Source organism: Phocoena phocoena, chromosome 18 (assembly GCF_963924675.1).
Source record: "Phocoena phocoena chromosome 18, mPhoPho1.1, whole genome shotgun sequence".
Lineage (NCBI taxonomy): Eukaryota > Metazoa > Chordata > Mammalia > Artiodactyla > Phocoenidae > Phocoena > Phocoena phocoena.
Genome location: NC_089236.1, coordinates 16,514,969 through 16,542,449, shown reverse-complemented (window position 1 = coordinate 16,542,449; position 27,481 = coordinate 16,514,969). Strand labels below are relative to the sequence as shown.

Here is a 27,481-nt window from a genome sequence, read left to right as displayed (position 1 = left end):
CCCCCCGCGCGCGCTCACACCGCATGCACACGCCCTCTTGCGTACGCACATACCCTGGCTCACGTGCACACCCCCGCGCGCACACGCGCTCCGTGCACTCACCCTCTTGCGCGCGCACACGCTTGCACGGCCGGGCGGCGAGGGGCGGGGCGGGAGCAGCCCAGGGGGCCTGGCTGGGCGCGGCCAGGAGAGGGCGCGGCGCGGGGTGGCTCCTGAGTTGTTTGCCGAATCCCGGGCCGTGAGACGCTCAGAGGGAGCCCAGCCAGCTCGGGCTGGTCCGGGCTGCGCTGGGCGGCCCGGAGGGAGCGCGTCCCGGGTCACGCCGGCGCCGGCGAGCGGAGCGCGGCGGGGAACGCGCCATGGACCCCAAGGCGGGTAGCGGCGAAGAGGATGACTGCGTGGACTCGGGCGCAGAGACCGGAGGGTGAGCGGCGCGGGCCGGGCAGTGGGCGGGGGCCACTCTCCGAGTTGCGCGGCGGCTCCTCCCGGCCCGGGACCTTCCTGGACCCCGCGCCGGAGTCGCTTCGGCGGGACGCGGCTGCGGGGACTGTTTCTCCTGCCGGGTCCCCTGGGGAAACCGGAGGGGCTGTGGCGAGCCCGCTCTCTGCTGGGCCGGCCCTGAGGGCAGAGCGGCGGGGTCCGTGGCTGCCCCGGTCAGGGCGGGCCCCACCCTGGAGGGCAGAAAAGTGGAAGGACTCAAGGTTCAGAGTAACCCCACGCAGCCCACACCACCCCAGACCCTCTTGCCCTCCGTCATCACTGAGCTGACGCGGAGTGCCGGGCAAATGCAGTGTCCCCCGGTATCACCGTTAGAGAGACAAGGGATGCTCTTGCACTGGTTTCCACCTTCCGCGAGGACTTTCTTATTGTTGCTCCGGACCCCCCTGGGGTCCAGGATGGGGGTCTGGGGGTGGGGAGGAAAGGTAAAGCGGGTAGGACACGTGAGACCTAAAAGTCTTTCAGAAGTCTTCTAAGAGGATGGCGTTTTTCATTTTATGCCTTCATTGTGCTTGCCAAGACGCCCTCCCCAGCTCCTCCACTGCCCCGCCGAACTTCCTCACTTCTGAGCGCACCTGTCCCAGCTGGAGCCGCTTGCCTTGGGCACAGGTGCGATGAAGATGGTGCTATGATCTAGCCTTGGTTATTTTTAAAAATGTCCTCTTCTCTTCGGCGGACTCAAACAATTAGTCCAAACCTTTGGAGACTAATTAACCCTCTCCGAACAACACTGTTTTCCTGAGTGGGACAAAAGACTGAATGTCTTTTAGGAGACGAACGTCATTGTAAAGGCTTCCGCCCAGCCCCTGTCTCTAGAGGACTTCCCGGTGCAGAGTCAGCGCTACATCCAGGATGCGGGTACCGACCCAGAAGGAAAGGGTGTCTTTGCCTATCTGCAGTAACCCAGGGGGAGGGCTGGAGCTGCCCAGAACACAGAAAGCCTCATTCCAAGAAAGCTGGGGAGATTTAGACATAGATCTAAGGATTTGGCAACCCTGTGAGGACAGGAAGAGAGTCCAGGCCCAGAATGGACCTAGGGTCACACCTAATCCAGAGAAAGGCTCCCTAGGCAGCACCCCCCACCCCGCCTGCCCACTGCCCTCTATCCACTGGAGCCGAAATCCAGGAGTTTACGGCCCCCAAACATTTACCCTGCAATGGGCTTTCCCTGTTATCCGCACTTGTGATCATTGATGGTTCGCTACAGAACCCTGTTACACTGCAGTGTTGTAACCTGATTCCAAATACTGAACTCCTGTGCTTTCTCCCACGCTTTGTATGTGGGGCATTTATCAACTTTAACTGAAGATCCTTGGCTTCCCCCGCCTACCCCCGCCCCAGTTAGCTGAGCATGAGTAGAAGAAACAAAACAAAAGTAATCGGGTCGTTTTCAGCTGGGTTAAATAAAGCACCGGCTGGCCCATTGGTTTTCAATGTGCAGAGCTCACCTGAAACAGATCTTTTATGGCAGGGCTCTCTGGGAGAAATGGAGAGAAAGCCCTGACCCAGGAGTGTCATCACCCCAGGATCCCAACAAACAGCATGACAGCTGTCAGGGCTCCTGGGAGGGGCGTGCTGGGCACGCTGACGCCTCTCTGTCTCTGTCATAAGTGTGTAAGTTAACAGGACAGAATTGTTTGAAGGATTCTTATTGCCTCAGTAGCATTCTTAAGCTACAGGTCAAGTGGCATGCATTTAAATGAGATAGTTTCAGTGAATGCCTCTCAGTCTTGTATTTGCTGCATATTCATATATCCCTTAAAGCTGAGATTACGTATTAAAAAACCGTTCACAGTTTCCCTGCTTTTCCAGAGCTTTGCTGCCTCCTACCCTCTCCAGCTTCCATACAGCTACCTGTCGAGATTGTGTAGAAAGCATGAAGAAAGCTTGCTCAGTACGTGTGTGTTATCATTATTTTTAAAAACGCAAATCGGATCGTGTCTCTCTGCCTTGCAAACTTTTAGTGGTTCTGTCATCTATAAAGCACGAAGGGTTTAGCATGGCCTACAAGCCCCAGTGTTCATGGGGTCCCCACCCCTCTCTCTCTCTGGCCTTGTCACTTGGCAGGCTCGTCCCTGCACCCTGCATATAACCACATCAGCTGGGTTTTTTCCAATTCCTCACCTGTGTCAAGCCGCCCTCTTTGCCCCTAGGCCCTTCTCCACCTGGCACGCCTGTCTGCCAGGTGAAACTCTACTCTTCTTTCAAGAGTCAGCTCAAGTGACACATCCACTCAGACAGGGAGCCTTAATTTGGGGTGCATGAATTTCTTTAAGTTGCATACAGAATGATGGGCTTTGTGAAGTTTTCTAAGATACTGTTTTTCATCAGAGTCTCAGAGTAGCCTGTGATCCCCCCCAAACCACGTTTGGGCAGGGTGTAAGTTTCATTTTCGTCATGTTGCGTTTGAAGTATTGGGAGACATCCAAGTAAAGATGATGAGTCAGCAGTCGAGTAATCTACCTAGAGAGGAGGTCAGACAGGAGGACTGCAGTTGGGAACCGTCAGCCTCAAAATGGCAGTTGAAGCCCTAGGAGTGGATTCGATCAACTAAAGTTCATAGCAGACACGAGCCTGGCGTTCACTATGTGCCAGGTACCATTCTAAGACTTACATGTTTCATTAATTCATTTAATCCTTCAACAACTCTGGGAAGCAGGTACTATTTAAGACCAGCCTTGAAAAACGACAGCATTTAAATGTCAGGTAAAGGAGGGTGAGCTGATAAAGGAGGCTGAGAAAGATTAGGCATGAAATGAAAAAAGGAAGAAGGTGATATCCTAGAAGCCAAGGGAAGAAAGGAAACAGATCAGCTGTGCTGTTGAGAAACAAATCAGGATGAGGAAGTCATCTCCCTTCTTTTTAAAGGGAGATGATGAAAAGGCCGAGGAGTAGTGGAGGAGGAGGTGGCTGGAGCCCTTTGTCTGGGAAAGGGAGGGGTGAGAAGCGACAGTAGCTGGAGGGGAGAGTGGGATGAGGGAAGGATTTCTTAAACGTAGGCATGAATTGGGCAATAAATGCTCATAGAAGGGATTCTGTAAATGGGGAATGATAACTACGCAGGAGAAAAACGGATATCTGTAATGTCAGCTTTCTGAAAATGTGCAGGTAGGTGGACTTCAGGTCACGTGGACAGATTGGCTTTGGAAAGAGGAGGGACATCCCTGTTGCACCCAGTGGGAGAGAAGGGAAGATGGGTTTCCGTTCAGTGCAAATGCAGCCCCCCGTCCCCCAGGAGAATGGAGACTTGACACTGTTGTTCCGGGCGATGGTGAGTGAGACCCCAGTCAAGATTAGTGATTACATATGAAGGTACTAGTCTACCTTGCCATTGATTTTCCTGCAGCAGTGTTCACCCACCTGGGGGCAGGCGGAGAGAGACAGTGGGTAGTTGAGATCCTCAGGGTTTGGGGGAGAGGGACCGTTGCTAGGCTGGGGTGAACAGAACATAGGAGCAAGGGAGATGTGCGGCTGTTGCTTGAGCTGCTGACTGATCCTTTCAGCAGCATATCGGAAGTGCTTCCAAGAACCTTCGTGGATTCCGCTGCCAGTAGACAGACTGTGCTGATCCCTTTGAAAGTTACAGTCCACAGAGCCAGCCTGCTGGGGTTCAAATTCTGGCTCCTCCACCTAGGAATTGTGGAACCTTGAGCCAGTTACTTACCCTCTCCCTGCCCTCAGCTTTCTCCTTTGTAAGATGGGGATGACGATAGTACTAGTACTCACCTCATAGGGTAGTTGTGAGGATTAAATGGGTCTATACACTTAAAGCCCAGAGAACAGTGCCTGGCATAAGTAAACCCTCAGTACATTATTATTTCTTATGAAACACTCCAAATGGTAAACTTAGAGTTTTATATAAATAAAAATGTACATCTCCAGGTGCACTCAAGACCATATGTTCTTTGTTACGCATCACAGTAGAGGCTCTGATGCTTTTAAATGCCTTAAGCAACTTGTTTACTGTTCAGAACATCTGAAAGAGTACGGCACATGCCTCAATCTGGTCATTATTTTTATTTTGAAGATGAGGAAATGGAGGTTTCAGAGGGTGCGTGACTAGTTAGTGGCCTAGATTGCAGCTTGAGTCTCCAGAACACCTCCTGCCTAGTGAAGTTGCCTTTCAAAGAGCTGTTTGGTCTGGAATTAATTCTTGTTTTCTGCTCAGACATTTTCTTTTGCTCGAAATGCTACCTTTGCTGTCTGATGCCCGCAGCAATACAGGCTAAGACTGAAAGCAAACTAGCATTCTTCTGTGGCGGTTGATGTCATTTTGAAACTCCCACTTTCCAGATCCACTTGAAAACAAGCCTTGTGCTTCCGTGTACTTGCTGTTAGAAAAAACTGGCAAGTTGGCTACTGACCATGGTCAACTGTCTTTAGAGACAGAGTCTCTTAACAGAGGGACAGGCAGTGTTTTGTAAACCCAAACAAAAGGCTAAGATGAATGTTTTCCAATGGGTGTTGCATTAGTGCTGTCTCCCAGATTTGGCCTCTAAGCCAGTCTTTCAAATATAACCATAGCCGATGGATTATTTTCATTCAGAAGTTTGACCTGGCATTAATGGAACTCCACGTCTGTGGCAGCTGTCACTGAGCTTCTGAAAACATAGGGTCACACCATGCTCTTTATCTTTGGGTGAACTCCAACTGATGCGTCACTGTGATTTCAGTGATAAACAATTCACAGGTCTAGAGTTTATAAACAGGTGGATGGAAAGGAATAGGTAGAATCCATTTTTAAAGGGGACAGGCTTAAAGAATTTTAGATTCTGGGAAATGTTGCATAGAAGACAAGATGATCTATTAGGTACTCTGTTGTCTTTGTGTTCAAGGTGGAGCTAGATAGCTCTAAATTACCATGGCGTCTAATTCAATGGACTGGGAGTTAACAGATGAGGTCCGTGGTGCAGTGAGCTGGTGTTTTACTGAAATGCCAAGGTCAGTTCTTATCCCAGGATTTCCCTGGAAAAGAGAATTTAGGAAGGTATCCATTTTCTATAAATATGAAAATTGGCAAGTAGGCTGCTGATGGTGGTAAACTATCTTGAGGGCAGACCCCTTTATATTTAACCCCTATACGTATAATTGAAGTACAGTCGAGGGACCACATCCTACTTTCTGTTCATTATTGGCACAGATACTAAATAAATGTAATGTTTGAAAATGCTTTTACTATATGTGTCAGGCATGTGAATATATATAATCCTTGTATTATTCTGCTCATCTGTATCATGTGTCCACAAATTTTTCATCCTAAAATTTGTGGATCCACCTTGCACGCTTCATTCTGGCAAAGCTGAATGTCTTATTCAGAGCCAGCTGGATAAATTCTTAGGATGTGAGACCAATAAACAAAATTCCCAAGACAGGTACCCTACAGCTTGCTTCCTCCTACCTAGAAAAGCTGGGAGTACACATCCCTCCAGAGAACCATACTCAGTATCTGAGATTGTTTGAACCTATTTATGCATACAGTTTTTTCAAGCTTTACAGCTTGTCTTTCACCAGCCCTATTTCTAGTAAATAACCTTTTGGGGTTATTTGGAATGTATTTTAAGAACTATAAAAGTCTTCATACCTTGACTCAGCCCCCATTCCCCATCATGATAATTTTTTCAAGGAAATTAAATATCAAGCTGTATTTATAAATTTCTCATCACCCTGTGCTTTGCAAAAGTGAACAATCGGGAACAATCATATAGCCAACAAAAGGGAAATGGTTGACTAAATTATAGTACATCACCTTATCTAAAATTATAGTTACAGAAACCATGTAGCAGCATTTTATGATGGAGTTTAGTGAAAAGAGCAGTTTAAAATTGTATCTCCATCGTTATGGCAACTGAGTACAAATTACGTCACCAGGACCAGAGGCTGGAGAGTAATGTGAAGTTTTAGGTGACTTTTCTTTCTGTTTGATTTCTGTTTTGATGGTGGACAGGGGTGGAAGTTGGGGTGATGGATGAGACTACGGAGCTGGGCAGAGGCCATCAGTCATAGAAAGAGGGGTGCATTGTTGTGCACTATCGAGCTTGAACTTCATCCAGAGAGGGACATGATCAGATTTGTGTCTTGCAAAGATTGGCTGCTGCATGAGGAAGGAATTGGAGCAGGGCGAGAGTGACAGAAGACCGACCGTTTGGCAGGCCTGACCTGGGTGGCGCCTTTCATCATGAGAAATATGGAGAGATTCATGGCAGGGGCATCCGTTATGCTAGCACCTGCCCTAAAATACCCCCGTTGCACTTTAAGATTCTTGGAATATGTTTCGAATGTAAATTTCATTCTACATAGGTATCCATCTGTATGCAGATCTTTAAAATGTATGCATATGCGAAACCCATATGCTTCAAGAGTATTTGGAAGATCCTAGCTGAAAATACTGACAGAATTTTAAAAATAAAATAAATACGATTGCACATTCTTACTGAAGGTTTTATTGGAATTGTCATGCAATTTCTTTGAAGCCTGGCCATCTTAAGATGATCATATTGTAATGGAATTGTTTTGCTGTTGCATCTCCCACGGTGGATGTTGGTTGAGTTTTCATTGCATATATGTACAGTTACATTTCTAAGTATTGTCCGAAAGTTTATTTATGTCCTGCCTGGTTCCAGAAAGAATTTAACGCACCAACACTGGGGTTACAAATCCTGCATTTCAGAATGTGCTTGGTCCCTGACTCTCCTCTCTCATTTTCTCTCCCTCCATCTCCTCTCCCTTTTCCCTTAGCCAGCATGTCTGCGGGCTCTATCCAATCCCTTCTCCCTTCTAACTCCTTCCTTACCACCGCTCTACCTGCCTAGTTCAAGCCTCACCTCCTGGTCTCCTTACAGATACTATCACTTTAGTTTCCTAATCAGTGATATAAAAAGTTGGATGAGATCTCAGTGGATGCAGTTTTTAGTATATAAAGGGATATGCAAATGTTAGTAGTTGTTATTCTTTCCGGTTTTGAAATTCAGTGACTCTGTGACAACTAAAGTATTTCATTTGAAAAGAGAAAATCACGTGCTGTTTTTCTTCCATTTTGTTCCTCTAGCAATAAGTCAGTGCATGATTTTATGTGGGAGATGTAGGTTGTTTGAATTAGTGAGAGGCATGCTTTTTATGACTTTTTTAAAAAGTTTTGTATATATCCTTTTAATGTGGTAAGAAACTCAATGGAGTAAAAATTGGATGATTCAAGAAAGGCAGCCTGAGACTAAGTAAATAAAAGGAGTGTATATCTATAAAATTAAACATAATTAACCACTTTATTTGCATAACTATGTCCCCTAACTACCACCTTGGTAGAATAAACTCCTCCATGCCTGAGAGCTTAATTTCCTCCCAAGAATGACTTGGGGACACTGTGGGGAGAAAACCAATCGCTTCTATACCATGTACGTTGCCAGAGAGGGACGGTTTAAGGGCCACACAAGTGGAGCAGAAGCTTAGCAGAGATTAAGCAGACACGTTCTTGGCTGCATTCGCATTCTCACAGAGGCTGAATGCCAGTGGCTGATTTTTCAGCATACAAACTGATGGCTTATTTCACCCCGGCCCTAACCCTGCCTTTTCCCTTTCCAGATCACGGCCCACATCCTGTTACTCTAATATCTAGCAGGATTTCTTCCTAGATGGAACTGAAATCAACCATCACTGTGCTTGTGTGTTACCTGATGGTCAGCCAGGCCTTGAATGTGGAAGCCCTCCCAGCCAGGGTTCCTTCTCCCCAGGGTCCACCTGGCCTCTGCTTACATCAGCAAAGAAACATTTCCCTGAGGGGTGGTGCTGACATTTCAAGGGTTTAACCTTTTGCAGTGGTTTAACCTTTTGTGGGAGTCATGAACCCCTTTGAGAGTCTGCTGAAAACTTTGAGCGTTCTCTCCGGGAAAATAAGCTTCCACTCAAAAATTTGCTGGTAAATTTAGATGGTTCGGGACCCATCTGGTCTCCCATCTGGGAGACTCACAGAGCCCATATGAAGGACCCCGGATTTCTAGAATGCCTTTAAAGTTGTGCTTTCAAATCCAGACATAACTTGATTCTGCACAAAACAGTCCGCAGCATGAGAGTTTTTAATTTGTGGCATTTCTTTATCAGTTAAATGCTACTTACCACTGACTGTTTAAAATTCAACTTTGGAGAGATCACTTGGACAGAGAAAACTAATGTCTAATCCTACTAATACTAAGGTTTTATGTTTCAGGTCTGACTACAGCCACATGTCCTCCACCAGCAGTAAGTATGGCTTAAATGTTCTTCAGTTTTGTCTTCAGAGTCCCCCCTGGGGGTCTGTCCCATCTCTGTATGTAGAGAAGGCCATCCATGTAACCCTTGCTTTAATAGAAAGAATCTCTGAAGGTATCCTGGCCAAAGGATGTGATACAGGATTCTCTGGGGAGTGGAGAAAAGTGGAGACTGTTCCTGGAGAATGTGATTGTACCTTGATTTGAGGGCTAGACGTGCCACTACTTTCCCTGTGAAAATTCAGCCTGGAGGAACTAGCCCAGGCTTTATTAACCCGCATGCTTGGAAAATACCTTCTCTGACAAAGCTGAGGTAACTCATTCATTCAACAAACATGTATCCAATACCTGCCGTCCTTGGGCTCACAGCTCAGAGTACATTCGTTGGATCATGAGGGGGCCCCAGTTCCTCTGTTGGGCAGATTTCCTCCTGTGTATTTCTGTACCTGCAGGCAGATACCACAGATGATGATTATATATGGTTAAAAAAAAAAAAAAGTATGTTTATAAACGTACTCTGAGCATAGGAAAAGGTGCTTGTATTGAATATTAAATTACAAGTAAATCTATTTATGGGAAATTAGGCGTTATATCTGGGAACAATTTACAGTGATGAAGATCACTACAGAGCCATTCAGACTGGTTAAACACTTACTTTAAAATAACAAAAAAATTTTCTTACAATAAACGCCCTGATGTTTTGAGTCGGTAAACACTGAATTGTTTTGGCCTATCTCACTATCCTGATAAGCTCTCAATTCTAAATAGTTCCCAAATGGAAAGACACTTAATTGGATTATTCTGTTTATTGATGTTATGGCTTAGTTTTTCCTTTGCAATGAGAGACTGTGCAGAAAGCTGTATATCTGGGATGGTTATTTAGTGTCAAATTATATTTAGTTAGTATAACTGCAGCGAGCAATTTCTGATCATTTCAGCCAAGTGGAGACCCAGCATTGCCCCTTAGTTATTAAGAACCGTTAGTAATAAATTAGAGAATAATGCTCCAGTGATTTGCATTTCCTCCCTGAAGCTTCTGCGTTCCTAAAATCAGAGAAAGCGCTCGCTCTCGCTCACTCGCTCTCTCTCTCTCTCTCTCTCTCTCTCTCTCTCTCTCTCTGCTGCCATTTTCAGTTTTGCCCAGAGGCTACATTTCTTTAAGAATGATTTTTATAAAATACTTGCCCGAAGTCCTTTGCTCAATTTGTAGCTCCCAAAGCAGTCCTCTGGGTCACAATAAAGCGCCTCTCTTGTCAGCGAAATGGGTAATTTGGTTTGGGATGTTTTCCTCTCCATTATTTTAATTGCGATCTCTGAGTTGGAATTTCTCTTAGTGCAACTGGGATCGATAGCCTTTTATTGCTGTTCCTTTTCTCTTTAAATTTTTGGCGAGTCCTGCCTCATTCTTCAGTGTTGGGGCCTCTTGGTGAGTGAGGGTGTATATGCGTTTCATATTTCAGTTAGGAAATGTATTTGACTACCAGTAATAGAGAAAAAAATGACTTAAGTAAGGGTTTGTTTTCCTCTAATGGGGAAAAAAAAAAAAAGTCCAGAGGAGGCAGTGTGGGTGTGTCACACAGTCCTCAGGTTTTGGCCTCCATCCTCAGGGTTGCCTCAAAGTTACAGAATGGCTGCCTCTGCCACAGCCATCACATCCTTGTTCTGGGCAGGAAGAAGAGGGGAGGGGAGGATACTGGTGGGCCTCTGACTGTCTTTGCTCTCTATGTTGTCTGAACTGCCTTTCCTTCCAGCCAGAAGCGTCAATCCTGGCCGCACCCATACACAGGAGAAGGCCCCTTATGCATTCAGTTAAAGGTAACAGAGTGGACCCTTTCTGAAAAGGAAAAAAGAGTATTAAATCTAGAGTCTTAAATCTGTCCTTTAACACATAGGTTCAACAGTGCCGCAATAATAAAAAGTATTTTCCAAGTAGATGTTAAAAATAGCATTTCCCCACAAGCTAGATAATCACTCAGAGGACTGAGTAGAAGTTTGCTATTTCTCCTGAATGGTGCAGTTCCAGGCTCACTCTCCCTGTCACAGCCAACTTGGTGCCAGCACCTTCTGTGTGACCACGGGCCCAGAGGGCTGACCAGTCGGTCCCAGTTCCCACATTTTGGTCCTGGAAGCAGCTCTGGTGCCTCATTGCCATTGTCCTGCGATCTGTCAGCCTCTCGCCACTGAATGGCTTGTTTCTGAATGATTCCTGACTCCTGATTGGGATTTGAGCATTGGTTACCATTTACTTTTAGGAAGTGGGCTTTTCTGTGTGTGCAAGTGGCTCTTCCCACACATTCACCTGATGCCCCTTTACCTGTCTGTTCCTGAGTTCACAGAGGCCTGAGTGCTTCCTTGGGGAGAGCTGGGCTGAGACTCTGTCTGTCCACAGTTGGTTTCTGTCGTTACCGGGATTGTCAGCAGAGCTTCCTGCAAGAACACCACTCTATTTAGTTGCCGGTTTTCTTCTTGGAATGCAGGGACTGCTTCTTCACACTGCCTGCCCCTGATGGCAGAAGAAGAAAGGTCATCCCTAAGACAAAGTACCAGAGCAGTGGTGTGGGGTTCAGGTGTCCTAGGCCCCAGTCCTGGTTCCACCATACATTAGGTGTATGCTCTCGGGCAAGTCATTTACACTCTGTGAGCCTCAGTTTCCGCCTCTTTGGAATGAGGAAGTTGGGCTGAATGACCTCTAAGGACCTCTCCAGGAGCTCTGGGATGCTCAGATGTGACTGTCTTAGAAACTCCTCTAAAAAGAGAGGAGAAGGGAGGGAGGAAAGTAGTGAAGAATCAAGGACACTGTATCTTTCTCCTTGATCCCAGAGCAAGAGTCCAGAGGATGGGCATTCTCTCTGGTGGCCCATAGCATTAACCCTCAAGTGAGGGCTGTTCAGAATCAATTTGAGCTTCTGTATTGTGAGCTGCCCATAAGTCGGTGGCGGTAGAGACCTTGTGGTGAGGGGCAGCTGCTGCTTTTTATCCCCCCTCCCCTCAAGTAAGTGGAAGGGGGGCGCCATGAGATCATTGGGCTTCCTGCTTCTCCTCGACCTCTTGGGTTAAAGAATCGCATTTCTGTTGACTGTGTCCAGTGTCACTTTCAATTCAGGGGACTGGCTGAGGGGGGCTTCTTTAATGGATGTTTTGGTTTTATGTGGGTGAATTTTTTCTAATTGCGACTTGTCCGTTTGTAGTTTTTAGATTGATGGGCAGAAAGGCCCTTTCTTTGTGTTTTCTGCGAAACTAAGCCCACTCTTAGCACTCAGGAGATCTCAGTAAAGCCTAATACTTTCTTAGGAAGCTGAATTTAATTTATACTCTCAGAATTTTAGGTTGTTTTTTCCAGCAACCTGGTTAGAAGATCATCAAGCCAGTGTGTACAATTTGCATTCTTAAGCGATTTAAAAAGAAAGGGGGAATTTTATAAACAGAATAAAAGAAAAACAATAATTATGCTGGGGGAAAAAACATCAACTGTGCTACATAATGCTAATGAAATTCTCGTGTGTGGTTGAATATTTCCCTTCAAATAAAGATCGTAATGATACTTGGAGAATTCCTCCTAGAAGATGCTGGGAGCTGAAAAAATGATATTTTCAGGACAGTATACCACTTCTTGCGGGTCTCTAGCCCCAGGGTAATGCCGGTAGGAGGCAGTCAAAGAATTAACTAGTTCTCTCTGTTTGAGACTCTTCTCCAAGAGCCTCTTCTCTAGTTGCCCTACTAATTGTGCCCTAAGACTGTTCCTTCTTGAACCTCAAGTAGAGTCGTCAACTCTTCACCTGCCAGTGACGGCAGGACTGCCTTGCAGTTTTGTGCCCCTTCAGGCTTTTCAGAGCACACGTGATAAAAACTCAGTTGAAATGATACAGAGGGCTCTTGGCAATGCCCTGAGGAATTCTGTGTGTCTGAAATTATGGAGAAATGGCCATGAGCAGTGCGTTCTCCTCATTTGAGCCCAGGAGCATGTAGCAAGCTGTAGAAAAAAGGCACACGTCATGGGTGGGCGGGAGTCACCGAAGCTGTCTTCACTTCCCTCCTCCAGGCCTCAGATTCCTGCCCTACGATTTCTTCCCTAACTTTCTTTCCCTGACTTCCTGCTCTGTCCTTCCAGTGACTCAGGTAGCTTCCCTGTTTCCTGCCTACACTCTCCCTGCTGGCCCCGAGCTTCTACAGGCTATTGGTCCCATGGACTTCTGTCCCCTCAGCTTTCCTGGGGCTGCCATGTCTATGACCTGCCCTTGAGGGCGGCCTTACAGAGGTCCAGCTGATGCCGGGGGCCTCTGGACACACACTGGTGTCCAGGAAAAAGGGTCAGGTGGATTGCAGGTGTTTTTTAAATAGGAAAATTGGGGTGTTTCAGTTCATTGCAAGGCACTGTAGCTGGTCTAGAGCCACCATGGGGCTTGTCAAGTCTGCCTTGCTGCTCTGACAGGATGACATACCGTCCCTTCCTGAGGTTGCCTTTTCTCACGCGTGCATCTTTCTAAATGCTGTCTTTTCCCTTTCATTTCTCAGTAGTGTCATCATTTCCTTGGTGTTTCAGGATACCGAAGCATCATACGTTTTGATTTTGTCTCTGGCCACATCTGTGGGTCCCGTCAGCGTGCAGGGAAAGATAAGACCATTGTGATTTAATTAACAGACAATGTAAGGAGCTTTCAAAGCAGCAACACCTTGAAGAGATACGATTGCATGCTGTCGAACTCATCAGTGACGGGGGACACTTGAACATATATGATCTGTGTCTCCGTATCCAAGAGCTCAGTTCAGACTTGGGATATGAAATATTCGTTATTTTCTTTCTGTTTTTGTTAGAGGAGACGATAACTTATGGACAGAATTTGCTCATTTTAGAGCCAGTTTTTATCACATACATCCTAAAAAGGAAGATCAGTATCTTGGAAGAGGTGGTGCGAGCCAATTTCACTATGATCCATTTGTAAATGCCATAGTTTTCATTTTTTTTCTTCTGTGTACAATACTTTTCTCCATTATGATTTTCAGAACACATAGCTTTCAGAATCTCATTCCACAAGATCTAGGCAGAACTCAAATCTATTCATTAATCCTTATGAAGAACAATTTCAGCCGATGAAGTGGCTTAATTTTGTGATCAGTATGGAGTTGGCAATATGCACAGGTTTGCCAAAAGACTAAAACATCCACCTAGTCCATCCCCAGCTTCACACTCCTATTGCAGTAAAAGCACCAAAAGAAAAGTCACCGATTTTCTCTAATTTAGAATATCGCCTTTCAGACAGTTAGTTATAGATGGTAATACAATCATCAGAGACCAGCCTGCCATGTATTTTAAGTATCTCAGTTCACGTCCATCGCTACTTTCACTGATTTTCTACTTCCTCTGATTCCAAAGGGCTTACTAATATTAGTGACACTGTTTGATCGACTTACTAATATGCAGTGTCACTAGTATTAATAACTGTTGTAAACCCAACAGTCGACATAACACAAATCAATGCGTCGGGAACACGCGTACATATTTTCAATGGAGGATAGTCAGGGTTTTGTGTGCCAGGAGGTCTTGAGTGGGCAACTTCCAGCAAATGAACCCCAAACAGGAACTACTCTCATTTTCATTCTGGTTGAGACCCTATTCTGTCCCAACAGTCATGTTTATGTGCAGAGCTGTTCTCATGGAGGTTCAGAGTGGGCTGCCGCACAGCTGGAATGACTCCACAGCCCTAGACGGGCTCTCCGTGAATGGCCTTGCGCTGGACGATTGTATCACTGATGACACAGTCCTTCCTGATGTGTGGCGATGACTGAGGAGACCAATTGGAAACCATTAAGATGTTGTGCACGTGGGACAGATCAATCTGATTTTCTTGTCTGGTCTGTCCTGCTTTGTGGCTCTGCCTTCCAAAGTGGCTGTGAGATTAAAGCTTTTACTCAGAAGTACCTATCGCGTTCCCCAGCATGGGGCGTCTGGGCCACTGACAGCTCTAGCTCCCGTAGCTATGTGGGAAAGAGCCCTTAAGGCTTCCTCGTCCTCCTGGGAATGCACTGGCCTCACTCCAGTTAGGAACTGGCTCTCCTGCCTATGGAGAAGGGCCTGGTGCTTGTGGTTCTTTCATGCCCCCAGGCATTGAGGCTTTCTGGGACAACTGTGTCTTCATGTTTGAAACACTTCTTATGTTCCTGGACCTTTCTCTTAGGGCTGGAGCCATTTAACATGTAGCTTGTAGGTAACACTAATAAAAAGGCCACAGTCCTGGAAGCGTCGTTTTTGGCAGGTATGGATCTTGCAGCCACTCAGGTGGAGGCTTAGCAGAAGCTGAGAGCCACAGAAGGCCAGCTGGTGCAGGTTGGGGTATTTGCTCCTTCCACATTTTGTCAGCTGCCCAGACAGGGTATTCTTGGCCTGGCAGAGCACATAAAATCACCAAACTGGAAAACTTGCTACTCAGAGTGTGGTCCACAGACCACAGCATCACCCTGAAAATTGTTAGAAATGCAGAATCCCAGGCCCCACCCCTTACTTCCTGAGTCATGTGAGTTGTTTGTACGGAAATTTAACAGAGCACTGATCTAGCCCATCTCCCCAGTAAATAAGATTGCTCTTAAATCATCCATGATTGATGTGATTTATCCAACTTTCTTACTTTCAGAGGCTAATTTTTAATGGTATAATCTGTAGCTTCTAGGATTTGTATAATGTCTAGATAAAATTATTCACTTAATATTTAAGTTATTTTATTGATAACTTAAAAGAAAATTGTGTTCCTCCTCTAAGAGTAGTTTATTTTAAAACATGGGACTTGTTCTTTATACGGCAAGCTAGAGGTATTTGTTGTTTGGGGCTTTTTTGAGAAGCAGGTGGCAGCCTTATCTACGTGATCATGAAATTAGCAAACGATAGCTGAGATGAACGAAACTGCTGGAGGTGAAAGAGTGGGTGCGCTTACAATGTTATTCGATGGTATGGGCTCTATATATTCAGAGTCCTCTGAGTGGGAACCTGGAAAACTAGACAATATTACTAGTTGACAGTTGATAAGAAAAAAGCAATAACCAAAGATACTCATCAGGAAATCAAAGGCTGAGGACAATATCCCACATGGACAACTCCTCTGATGCTCTGTTACACAAACATCCATTTCTGAAAAAATGATTGTGCAGTCCTCTGGCTTCCAAGCTAAGTTTTAATTCGGGGGTTTCAATTACATATAGGGTGTCAATTTCTAGCCAGGATATGAAAGAAAAATGGAGGCAGGCTTCTCATGATCACATTTTCCCTGAGAGGCTGAAGGGACACTTCAGGGACATCTGTCGTACCAGGGCTGTCAGGACCCCTATCCCACGAGAGGGAACAAAAGTGAGTAGCTGCTACTACGCGTTCTCCTGACATGCCAGGTGCTTTTCCCAGTTTTAAAATAATTATATCCAAATAATACATAGTCCTTGTAGAAGAATCAGAAAATACAGATGAGCAAAAGGAAGAAAACTCAGAATGCAGCCATCCAGGAACAAGTTGTAATTTGGTGTCTGCCTTTATAGATTTCTTTCTGAGCATCTATATTCCTATATATGTGTATATTATTACCAAAAATTATATTGGATAGTTTTATAGTCTAATTTTCTCACTAAGCATATTGTAAAGTTCTTTATATACCAGTAAACTTACTTCTATAATAGTTTGACTATCTATACAGGATTCCATTGTATTTCTTTCTGCACCATACTTTATTCGCCAGTGCCCTATTGTTGGCCCTATAGGTTCTAGTCACTTTTTCACTATTATAATCAGCATTTTATACTATATCTTTGTGCATATCCTTCATTATTTCCTTAGTATAAGTTCCTATGAGTGGAATTGCCAAAAAGCATACTTACTTTTTAAAGCTTATGATCCCTATTGCCAGGTTGTTCTCCAAAGGTACCATTTCACTCTCCCATTGGCATGAATGAGAGTGCCAGCGTCTTATAAAAATTGGGATTTTTATAAACTAAAACTGTACGGATGGATACACACACAGTAACAATGGGCAAAAATGCTCTGAAGAGCAGATTGTGAACAGGGAGACTCTCAGCTTTTGGAGACCCACAGGCTGAAGTCTGTTCTGTGGCTCTCATTAAAAGTATAGTATTGATTACATGCCCGCTCCAACCTCAGGCAGCAATGACAGTGCCTCCAAACCATCCGTGCACCGCACAGGCTTCATGGAAAGTATTTCGCTTCCAGTAGACAATTTCTATCTTTATTCAACATCAGTATTGTTGCTATTAACCCTTGAGGGGAAGACAAGTTGGAAGTATTCAGGGAAGGTTGTGCAAAAAGCCAGGTCATATCCACTAAACATTAACAATATTCAGAATTGACTAGGAAAGCGAAGAGGATCCCATCAGCCCTCCCTCCTTTCTTTGTAAACCTTCTCTCCTTCATCCTCGTTTGTTAAACTTTTAAATTTTGTACAACACACTGGTTATGGAAGGGAAGGAACATTCCATCTGCTCTCACTTCCCCTTTTATTTTTATCTCACCCTGACATCTTCTGACATTATGATTGGTACCAAAAGGTACTGATGCTGAGCTGTGCAACCAGTGCCTGGAAGACTTATCTTTCCTTCTTTGTAACAAGAATAGTTGTGAGAAGTCTTTCCTTTGCCTATTGCGGGGAGAACTGGACTTCCTCTGTGAGTCCATCTTTAATATTTCATTGCCTCAGGCTTGAGCATAGGCTAAAATGTGTGGGTCACAGACAATCTAGACTCAGAAGTTGGAGGTCTTTCTGTGAGCTGGCATGTTTAGAGGCTCACCATCAGTTGGATTACAACACTTTCTGCTGTCTCTTGAGAACTGTATAAGAACGTCCTGTTTCAGTGAGTATGAATTTTCACAGTCACCTGCTCAGGTGTAAAAGTGGAACTGTTTGTTGTATTTCTCTATAATCGAGCTGAACTTAGCTCTTGAGCCACCACCCTCACCCCCTGGCAAGTGAAGGTACAGGTCTGCTCTGCTCTGGAGCACCCACCCCTGCAGGGCTCAGCCCAGGAGTTCAGTACATGACCCTCAGAAACCTTCTGGCATCCAGGCTTTGGTCAGGTCTCTTCCAGTCTTCTTCCTCCCACCAGAAGCCCAAACCGGACATCTGCTGAGGCGGAAAAGCCGCCCCTGCAGCATCACACATTCTTCTGCGGTCCAATGCACGGGGTAAGCGCCCTGCCCTAGGTTTTTAGCCTTTCTCAGCTCAGAAAGCCTCTTCTGTCTCCGAAACCTCAGTCCTTGCAGTAGAGAAGAGCCTTGCCCTTCCAGACTGTTTCCTCTGCTGTGATCTGAAAACAGTCTAAAGTCAGAAACTTGATGAATGGTGGTGGGTCCATCTGCCCCCACCTGCCCTGAAGCAATGAACAGCCCAGACTCTGCAGGTGGAGGGCTGCAAGCAATAAGAAAATTGTGGGAGAGGGAAACTTTGGTTATTATCTCTGAAATTCATCCCCTACGTCATTCAGAACCCACCATCTCCCATTTTGTGTTTCTCTTCTATTTCTCACGTGTGAGCATCTTGCTTTCTCAGTTAGGTTGTGATCTCTGGAAGGGACCCTGTCTCCTCCTGCTTTGCAGTCCTTGGGGCCATTAGCAGGAGTAAGCACTTCAGAGCTAGGGGGAGCCCCAAATTGGGAGTTGGGAGATGTTTGTTCTCTTCTAGACCTGCCGTTGACTAACGGGTCGACTTGGTCAAGTCGTCTGTAACATGAGGGGTGGACTAAATGCCTCCCCCATCTTTAATTTTCTAGTCATGCCCAGGAAGCTTGTTCTTCAAATGGGATGTAAGGTACCTATTTTTCTGAGGAAACTTGGAAACAAGGCCCAGGGCTACATCAGTATCCTATTCAAGTTAGCAAAGCATTTGAATATTTCACTGAATTTTAGACCAAAAAAAAAGAGTCCACAGCCTCCATTTCCCACATTGCTGGTTTGATCATGAGCAGAAGCAGTGCCACATTTTATCACTGATTTTTCAATGCCCATCCGTGATATGTTTTATAAGCATGTCCATAGTGGTTTTTCCTGGAACACTTGTAAAGCTAATCACGGTTCATCTCATTTCTCAACATCCTGCCAGACAAACCCCTTTATAAAACAAATCTTAGTTACTGTAGTTGTGAGGATTCGTCCCGCTAGCTCTAGTGTAAGGCTGAGCAGTCTTGATGAACAAAGCCTTGGGATAGGTTTGGTTAACACCCTCCTCTTTTGTCTGCTTGGCTTTGATAGATGTACCTTACTTCTTAAAACGAGGTGAATATTCTAACCCTGTTGTTTGCAAGCCCTGCTGCCTCATCTCCAAATCTACAGAATTTCATTGAGGTCCTGGCACTCTCAGGGTGACTGTGGCACCGATGGCAATGGCAAGATACAATGTGGTTTAGAAAGAATGGCAGTTACTGAGTAGAAGAATGGATTCTGTGTAAAATACTAGAGTCTCTCTCTTTTTAAATTTATTTTTTGTTGAAATATAGTTGATTTACAATGGCCAGTAGACACATGGAAAGATGCTCAACATCACTAATCATTAGAGAAATGCAAATGAAAAACTACCATGAGGTATCACCTCACACCGGTCAGAATGGCCGTCATTAAAGAGTCTACAAACAATAAATGCTGGAGAGGGTGTGGAGAAAAGGGAACCCTCTTGCACTGTTGGTGGGAATGTAAATTCGTACATCCACTTTGGAAAACTGTGGAGGTTCCTCAGAAAACTGAAAACAGAATTACCATATGATCCAGCAATCCCACTCCTGGGCATTTACCCAGCCAAAACTGTAATTCAAAAAGATACATGCACCCCTATGTTCATAGCAGCACTATTCACAATAGCCAAAACATGGAAGCATCCTAAATGTCCATTGACAGAGGAAAGGCCAAAGAAGATGTGGTACGTATATACAGTGGAATACTACTTAGCTGTAAAAAAGAATGAAATAATGCCATTTGCAGCAACATGGATGGACCTAGAGATTATCATACTAAATGAAGTAAGTCAGAAAGAGAAAGACAAATACCATACAATATCACTTATGTGGAATCTAAAATAAGACACAAATGACCCTATCTACAAAACAGAAACAGACTCACAGACCTAGAAATCAGACTTGTGGTTGCCCAGGGGGAGGGGAGTGGGGGAGGGAAGGGCTGGGAGTTTGGGATTAGCAGATGTAAACTATTATATATAGGATGGATAAACAACAAGGTCCTACTGTATAGCACAGGGAACTATATTCAGTATCCTGGGATAAACCATAATGGAAAAGAATATTTTTAAAAATGTCTATATGTGTATAACTGAGTCACTTTGCCATACAGCAGAGATTGGCACAAATAGAGTCTCTTCAGTCATCTGAACCATATAACTTTTTATACACAAGGGGTCTAGTACATTGTTAAGCACTGGGGACTGGTGTGCGTCAGACCTGTCTTACCTTCTCATAAAATTGCAAAGTCATTATAGTCCTCAGGACTTAGATAACTATGTCAGATATATTTAAGTGTTTCTAGCTGAATTAAACCTTCTCAGACCAATTACATATCAACTTCCCGGGCCTCTTCCAGAATCAATGTCAAGCAGTGTCAGGATTTAAAGTGACTTTGTTATTTCCTCTCTGGTTGGTGTCTGGCCTTTCCTTCCCCCTCCTCTTCCCATCTGCAGGTTTGTTCCACAACAAAGCTTAGAAATACATTTAAAGTCAAGTTGATGTCACATTTCCAAGTGGAGAAACATGCAGGGTGTCTAAAGCATCTGCCTTACTTTCTATATCAATTCTTTCTTAATAGTTGTTTTGTTTTGTTTCGTTTTGTTTTTTGCGGTGCGCGGGCCTCTCACTGTTGTGGCCTCTCCCGTTGCGGAGCACAGGCTCCAGACGCACAGGCTCAGCGGCCATGGCTCACGGGCCCAGGTGCTCCGTGGCATGTGGGATCCTCCTGGACCGGGGCACGAACCCGTGTCCCCTGCATCGGCAGGCGGACTCTCAACCACTGCACCATCAGGGAAGCCCCCTTAATAGTTTTAGAGTGAGTTCAAGAATAAGCCTCTCACATCCAGATTCCTGACATTGTTTCTGTAATAGGTGATGAAAATTGAGAGAGCCGTCAAATAACTACAGGGATAGCAAAGCCGTACTTCTTACAAAATCTTGAGAGGGCCTAAGGATCAGAAAGATGCCATAGTGTTCTCCTCGTCAAAGGAAAATAGAGTGTTTGGCTTAGTCTCTTCAGCCTATATTCCATTCTTCAATTACAGGAAAGTTCTGTGAATTCAGGCTGAAGGAGGAGATGCATTTTATCTATATTATGGACGCATTTTGGATCCCCTATATTAAATACTCTGCATGTCACCTCATTGCCACCAGATTGCCACTATTCCCAACCCTGCGTCTCATTTTGACTGCAGTCTGGGGCCGGCACTGGGACCAGCCTTGCCCCTTTCATAGCCCAAAGCTACAGGCCAACCAAAGGCCTTGTCGAAATCATAAAATTACTGAGAATTGAGAATGTCTTAGACTTTAAGTGTTGTCAGGGACAAAGGGGATTGCTTCAATTTTTTAATTAGTTCAGAGGTTCCAAGAACTGGCTGTAAAAAAAACTGTGAAAAAAAAAAACCAAAAAAACTGAAGGCAGGTTATTCATTATATTCTGGATGAATAGACTCTCCCAGGAAGGAATTTGGAAACCCCTTTCTGGGAGCTTTTATTTCAGGCATTCTGGGAAGACCAAGCAGCTTGATGTGGGGAGGTTGGCCCCCTGTGCCACTTTAATGTAGCAGGTTTTATATTCATTGTCATTCTGGAGCTTCTTTCCCTCCTGCTTTCTGACCTAATCTTTCTTCACAGCATCGCCCTATGCCCTGGGCATGTCTTTCTTACACACCTGGTCCACTGTTCCTGTGGTTTTTCCGCCACTTGGTCATATGTGTCCGGTTGACAGACCGCACATCCAAGCCCCTGAACTGTTGGGTGCTGTAGAGTGGGGCTTTAGAAATGCAAATCAGGAGTTTATTCAGCCTCCTGCATTTGAGGTTAGAGGGACTCAAGCTAAGCTCCAGGGCCAGATTGCCTAAACCATACAGCCTGCAGCAGCTAGAGGTGCCCTTGTTCAGACTCTTGGCCTCCTGGGTGTGTCTGGGGCCCTGTGGTTCTTATGGCGCTGGAACGGTCCAGGGCAGTTTATTCAGGGGATTGTAAGGTTACTGCCTTGGAAACCCCTTGTTGTACCCACATTGAACATGGGTTTGTTCAGTGAAGTGTCTATTGCATTTAGGTACCTGACTTCATCTTATATATTTTATTGTCTATCTCCCACCACTAGATTATAAGTTGTATGAAGGCAGACGCTTTTAGTCACCACTGTATCCTACAGTGCCTGGCAGGTAGTAGGTGCTCAATAAACATTCCTTGGTTAAGTAAGTGATTGCCACTGAATTGCAAACTGTCAGTGATAAGTGGTGGATAAAATGACAAGAGACATCAGTCATTGCCCAGAAATTCTGGAAAGGGGTATCTGAGCTTGTCATATCCTGAGACTTGGCCAGGCATTCCCTTTGGAATGAGCGATCTGGACCTTCAATTAGAGACGTACCTGCTGTTGGGAAGTCAGTGTCTTGGGGACACATCAGTTTGCCAGTCTGGGAGGCGGGCAGTCTGGCAGGCATTGGACAGCAGGGGACAGTACGGGCAAGAGAGTGGCAGTGAGAGGTCCCACTGGCAGTGAGGCAGCATTGAGATAGCCAAGTGGGAGGACCAGCATAAGGACATCTGTCAACAAGCAGAAGGACCTCAGTCCCCTCCCTGTCCACCAACAGACTGAGGATGTCCACGTGGGTCAGGGATTGCCAGAAACTCTCCAGGTATACCACGTGGGTCAGGGATTGCCAGAAACTGTCCAGGTGTACCGCGTGGGTCAGGGATTGCCAGAAACTGTCCAGGTGTACCGCGTGGGTCAGGGATTGCCAGAAACTGTCCAGGTGTACCGCGTGGGTCAGGGATTGCCAGAAACTGTCCAGGTGTACCGCGTGGGTCAGGGATTGCCAGAAACTGTCCAGGTGTACCGCGTGGGTCAGGGATTGCCAGAAACTGTCCAGGTGTACCGCGTGGGTCAGGGATTGCCAGAAACTGTCCAGGTGTACCGCGTGGGTCAGGGATTGCCAGAAACTGTCCAGGTGTACCGCGTGGGTCAGGGATTGCCAGAAACTGTCCAGGTGTACCGGTCAGTCCGTCTGCGGCAGAATCACCCACCCACATTTCCTGATGGAGCCCAGCCACAGTTTCAGAGCCCAGCCAGGCAGGCCGAGGTTCAGGGCAGGATGATTCTAAGGATGGTGGACTCAAGAGGCAAGAAAAAGCACATGGTGAGGCGCACAGACACGCCGTCCTTCTCCAGCCGAATGGCCTTTGGCGGGTCAGTTAACATTTCACCTGCAAGATGGGGAGAAAGAATACGCCTTTAGCATGGTGGTGTTTTAAAGATTAAATGAGATAATATATATAGTAAAGCTTTTAGGACAGTGTCTGACAAATAATAAGAACAGAATACATGGTTGTTATTGTCTAAGTTATTTTCTGTTACACTTATGAAAAAGAAGGGATATACTGGGGAAAATGGAACAAATCCTCAGGTTAATAATACACTTTCTGCCTCATAGAAGGCCTGAACTGGTGCAGTGCATTCCTTACAGTTTGTGTTTTACATTATCCAAGGAAAATCTAATTGTAAATGATCACATGGGAAAGAATCTTCTTTGTCCCCTTGGGAAGCATAAGCTAGTTGGAAAGCTTTGTGAACAGCTCCGATCTCTCTCCAGCCCTGGGGAGATCCGCCCACTGGACGGTTTGGGTCTGTGTCCTGCCCTAGCCGAACAGGTGCTCTCTGAGGGCCTTTGAGAGGACGTGTAATAGATATGATAAAGGCATATCCTACAGTCGCAGCGTCTCTGCTCCTCCAGGGAGGTGGAGAGGCTTTTCATGTCAATTAATTATTCACATTTTCTCTTCATCCCCTCAAACACTTGGCGTCCTGTCTAGCTCCACGGGGGCAGGTTTGCTCTGGGCATGCGTAACCCCAGCACCCGATGATGGTGACGGTGTGGGGCTGCATTCTGTGCCCCTTTGAGCCTGTTTATTTCAGGGTCACATGCAGTGGGCACACGCCGGCGACGGCCAGAGCGCACTAATGCCACCACTCATTCCCCCGGCTCTTCTCAGCGGCAGGATATTAGCCGCTTACGTCTCTGTGGTTCACACGGTGAAGAGGGAGCTCTGGGGTCAGGTCTTCATCCTCCCTGCTTGCTTGATGAGGGCTGCATGCTGGGTGAGCCGTGCTTGGTCGAGTGCCTTTCAGCCCCCTCCCTGCTCCGAAGCTGGGCATCTTGCCCTTTTGCAAAGCTGTAAACATCCACTCAGCCGTGCAGGCTTCTGCATGGCCTTTGTTACTGCTCCCTGGGAAACCTTTGTGCCGCCCATAGAGGTGGCCGACTGAGCACCCTGACAGCTCTGTCTCGGAGACTCAGAAGCTGACTTAGCCCGGGCCTCTTCTCACTCAGGCCTCCCACACCCGTCTGCTTTCCCTTGTCACTCTCTTGCTTTTCTGTCACTGTTGTGCCCACCTGCAGTGCTGCCCTGCACTTCCCCTTGAGGGCAGCGCTCACATTGCAAAGACCTGGGCGTGTGCCCTCAGGGAGGCGGTTTCTGACAGTCTTCCTCAGAGACCCAGGGCCAGAAGAAAGAGATGTAAAGGGGTGTCCATGACCGGAAGCTATGGACTGGTGGCCGAGAAGCCAGCCAATCAGAAGCGAGCAGGAGAGAGAGGTAAAGTAGCAGAAGCGTGGCCAGAAATGGCTGGAGAGTGAAAGCTGTCCCTTCGGCTGGGAAACAAGTACTTCTGTGCAGAACCGTGGGGGAACTGTGCACACAGACCTCATGCCATAGCCGGGTGCCTGCCCACTCCCTCCCTCTGTGCCCTCGGCAGGTTCCTTCACCTCTTTGTGCCTCAATATCCTGCTCTCTGAAGTGAGGACAAGGGGAGCGACCTTCGCCGCCCCCCGCCCCCCGACTTCTGGGGTTGTTGTGAGGATCCCATGAGCTCGTACATGTAGAACACTAGCCCCCAGTGAATGTCATCTGTGTGTCATGCAGCAGCATCACCCCACGTCCACGGCCACGCACACGCTGAGTGTGGGGTTAGGATCTTAATGGGACCGGCTGACGCTCTGACAACTTCCTTTCCCAAACACTCTTGCTACTCCACGTGTCCTTTTTTCCCCTCGTGGACATCATCGGTAATTTTCTCAAGTGAATGTCTTCATCCCCAGATTATTCAAAGCCTTTCTACACCTTCCATTTATAGTGAGCATTCACAACTGTTTAGTGGAATCACGTCTCCACTGGTGGGCGACCAGGGCACCATAGAAAAGTGAAATATCCATCGTAGGCGACTGTGGTACCTCCTGGAGCTACTGACGGGCAGGAACTGTCATTGGTTTGTGTTTTCACTGCTCTTGTTTCAACGTCACTCCTGCTGTTAGTGGTGCTTGTGTTCAGAGAAACAAAGTAGCCAGGTGAGCTGAAAAAGCAAGCAGAGGACCAGAATAATCTATGAATTCCAGTTGTTTTTTAAGCCACCAAGACGAATTTTCACGGGTTCATATTCAAAACAGGGCACACACGAGATAACTGTATGAAAGCGGGAATGTGGCCGAAAGGTAACTGGTCCATGCTTACGTTCAGTACATCACCTCAGCAACACACAGGTCCAGTTGCCAACAGGACATCCCTCCTGGAAGTCAGTTGGGCATCACAAGCCAGCATGGCCAAAGTGGATCTCCTTATCTTTCCCCGCAAACCTGCCCTTCTTCCTCTGTTTTCTGTCTCAGTTAAGCATCAACATCAGATGAGTTGCTCAAGCCGGAAACATCAAGGTCAACTCCTCTCCTGCTTTTCTTGCTCCTACCTCCAGGCCTGTGGGCTCCACGTGCTTCCTAAACAGCCTGTGAGACTAGCCCTCTTCTGTACACCCTCTAAAAGTGTCGCTGTGTGTTTTGAGCCAACCCCAAGCCGTGGCTCGAAACAGCAGTCATTTATCATTTCCCATGTGTCTTGGGTCAGCGGTTCCAGACCAAGATCTGCTGGGTGTCTTTGAGTGTCTTGAGCCCGGCTGATGGAGGCTTGGCTCAGCTAGGCTGGCTCGGGTCCACGTCGCCCTCGTACTCCTTTCTGGCCCCAGTGGGCTGGCCCGAGCATGTTCTTCTCATGGAAACGTTAGAAGCACAAGAAACAAGCCAGAACGCACGCCGCTATTTCTGTTGGCCAAAGCTAGGCGTATGGTCTCACTTGAAGTCAAAGGGTGGGGAAATGCACTACAGCCATTTAGTGGAAGGAACTACAAAGCCACATGGCAGAGAGCAAGGTGACAGGGTAAGATAAAGAACCAGGGCCCATAATGCAATCTGCCACGTCCTTGTTATCCTGACCTAGACTCTTCACTCATCTTCTAACTTCTTGCTTCGCTTATAGCCAACCGCCCCTGACTTGATCCCAGCATCCCTTTATTAAAAATTTCCACTGCCCCTTATCACTGCCAGATTGAGCTGAAGCCCTGTACAGCTTGGCTCCCATCCATTTTTCCTGCTGTATCTGTTGCCATGTTTCAGAATTACTCACCACCCCTTTCCAAATGTGCTTGTTTTTCACACAGCTCTGTGCCTTCATAAACAGTCTTCCCTCTTCCTGCCGTGATCTCCCCCATATCTGAGGTTATTGTAAGTGAGATATCATCGACCCTTCAAGACCCAGTTCACCTGGAGCATCTTCCAGAAAGCCCTCTCAGAAGCCCCCTGGAGAAAAAATTGCTCCTTCCTTTGTGATGTGGTAGTAAACTGCGATGGCATCATGCCCGTACTTAACTCATAGCAGTTGGAGAATACATGCTCAGCCAGAGGGAGAAAGAGAGGCAGAGCTTAAATACTTCCACCCACCATTCTACTCCGTGGCTGTGGGAGTACCGAGACTTGACTTTGCTGTTACCTTAGTCATCCTTTGGTTTCAGAATCCTCTTCAGCTCCCGAAAGCCTCTTGTAGCATAAAAGGCACAGCCTACTGAGCGGGCGTCTAGTGTTTAATGATACAAGACTCTTCTTTTATAACAACCAGACGGCAAGCCTTTATTTCATCTGCTGTTCAACCAAAGGAACATCTCTCTGGATGTGTGGTCTTGTTGCAAATCAGGACCTTCCAGTTCTATCCTGGAGATTCAAGGGACTATCAGTGGTAATAGTGTCTATAGTAAATGTTTATGTCATGGTGACTTTAGAATCTTCCCTACACCTGAGATGCTACTCTATCATATTTCCTATAGACTTATATCAGATTGAATTTTAATCTTTATGTCGGTGTTTCCCAGCTAAGTCATGAAGTTCTCATTTGTGGCTTATGGTTCCTTCTGACTGCTGCCTGTGGCTATTCAGGTCATACACTGTACAACTCTAAGGGGGCACTAGTCACGCCAGAGTCTATGTAAATGGACTCCCCCGTAGTCATGGTGTCAGCTTCCTTGTCTCCCAGTGCCTGGTACATATGGATTGCTCAAGAAATGTGTGGGGGAATGAGTGAAGGAGAAGGAAGGCAACAAGAAACTGAGCTAACTGTTCCCAAGTGAGATATTTAACAGTCAGGGTTCAAATGAAAATTCAGACAGGTTTTGCTCCAGCAAAATGAAGACCATGTTATCATAGGTGCTTGTGATG

The 27,481-nt window shown here is 46.2% G+C and overlaps 1 protein-coding gene across 1 annotated transcript in view; it reads left to right on the top strand.

The window, feature by feature from the left end:
* Nucleotides 1-359: 359 nt before the first annotated feature.
* Nucleotides 360-27,481, top strand: part of FAM124A (family with sequence similarity 124 member A) — a 105,902-nt gene continuing 78,780 nt past the window's right edge. The window contains exons 1-2 of the mRNA XM_065895918.1: nucleotides 360-424; nucleotides 8,696-8,727. Coding sequence (XP_065751990.1) covers nucleotides 360-424; nucleotides 8,696-8,727 — 97 coding nt within the window. The remainder of the gene's footprint in view (nucleotides 425-8,695; nucleotides 8,728-27,481) is intronic.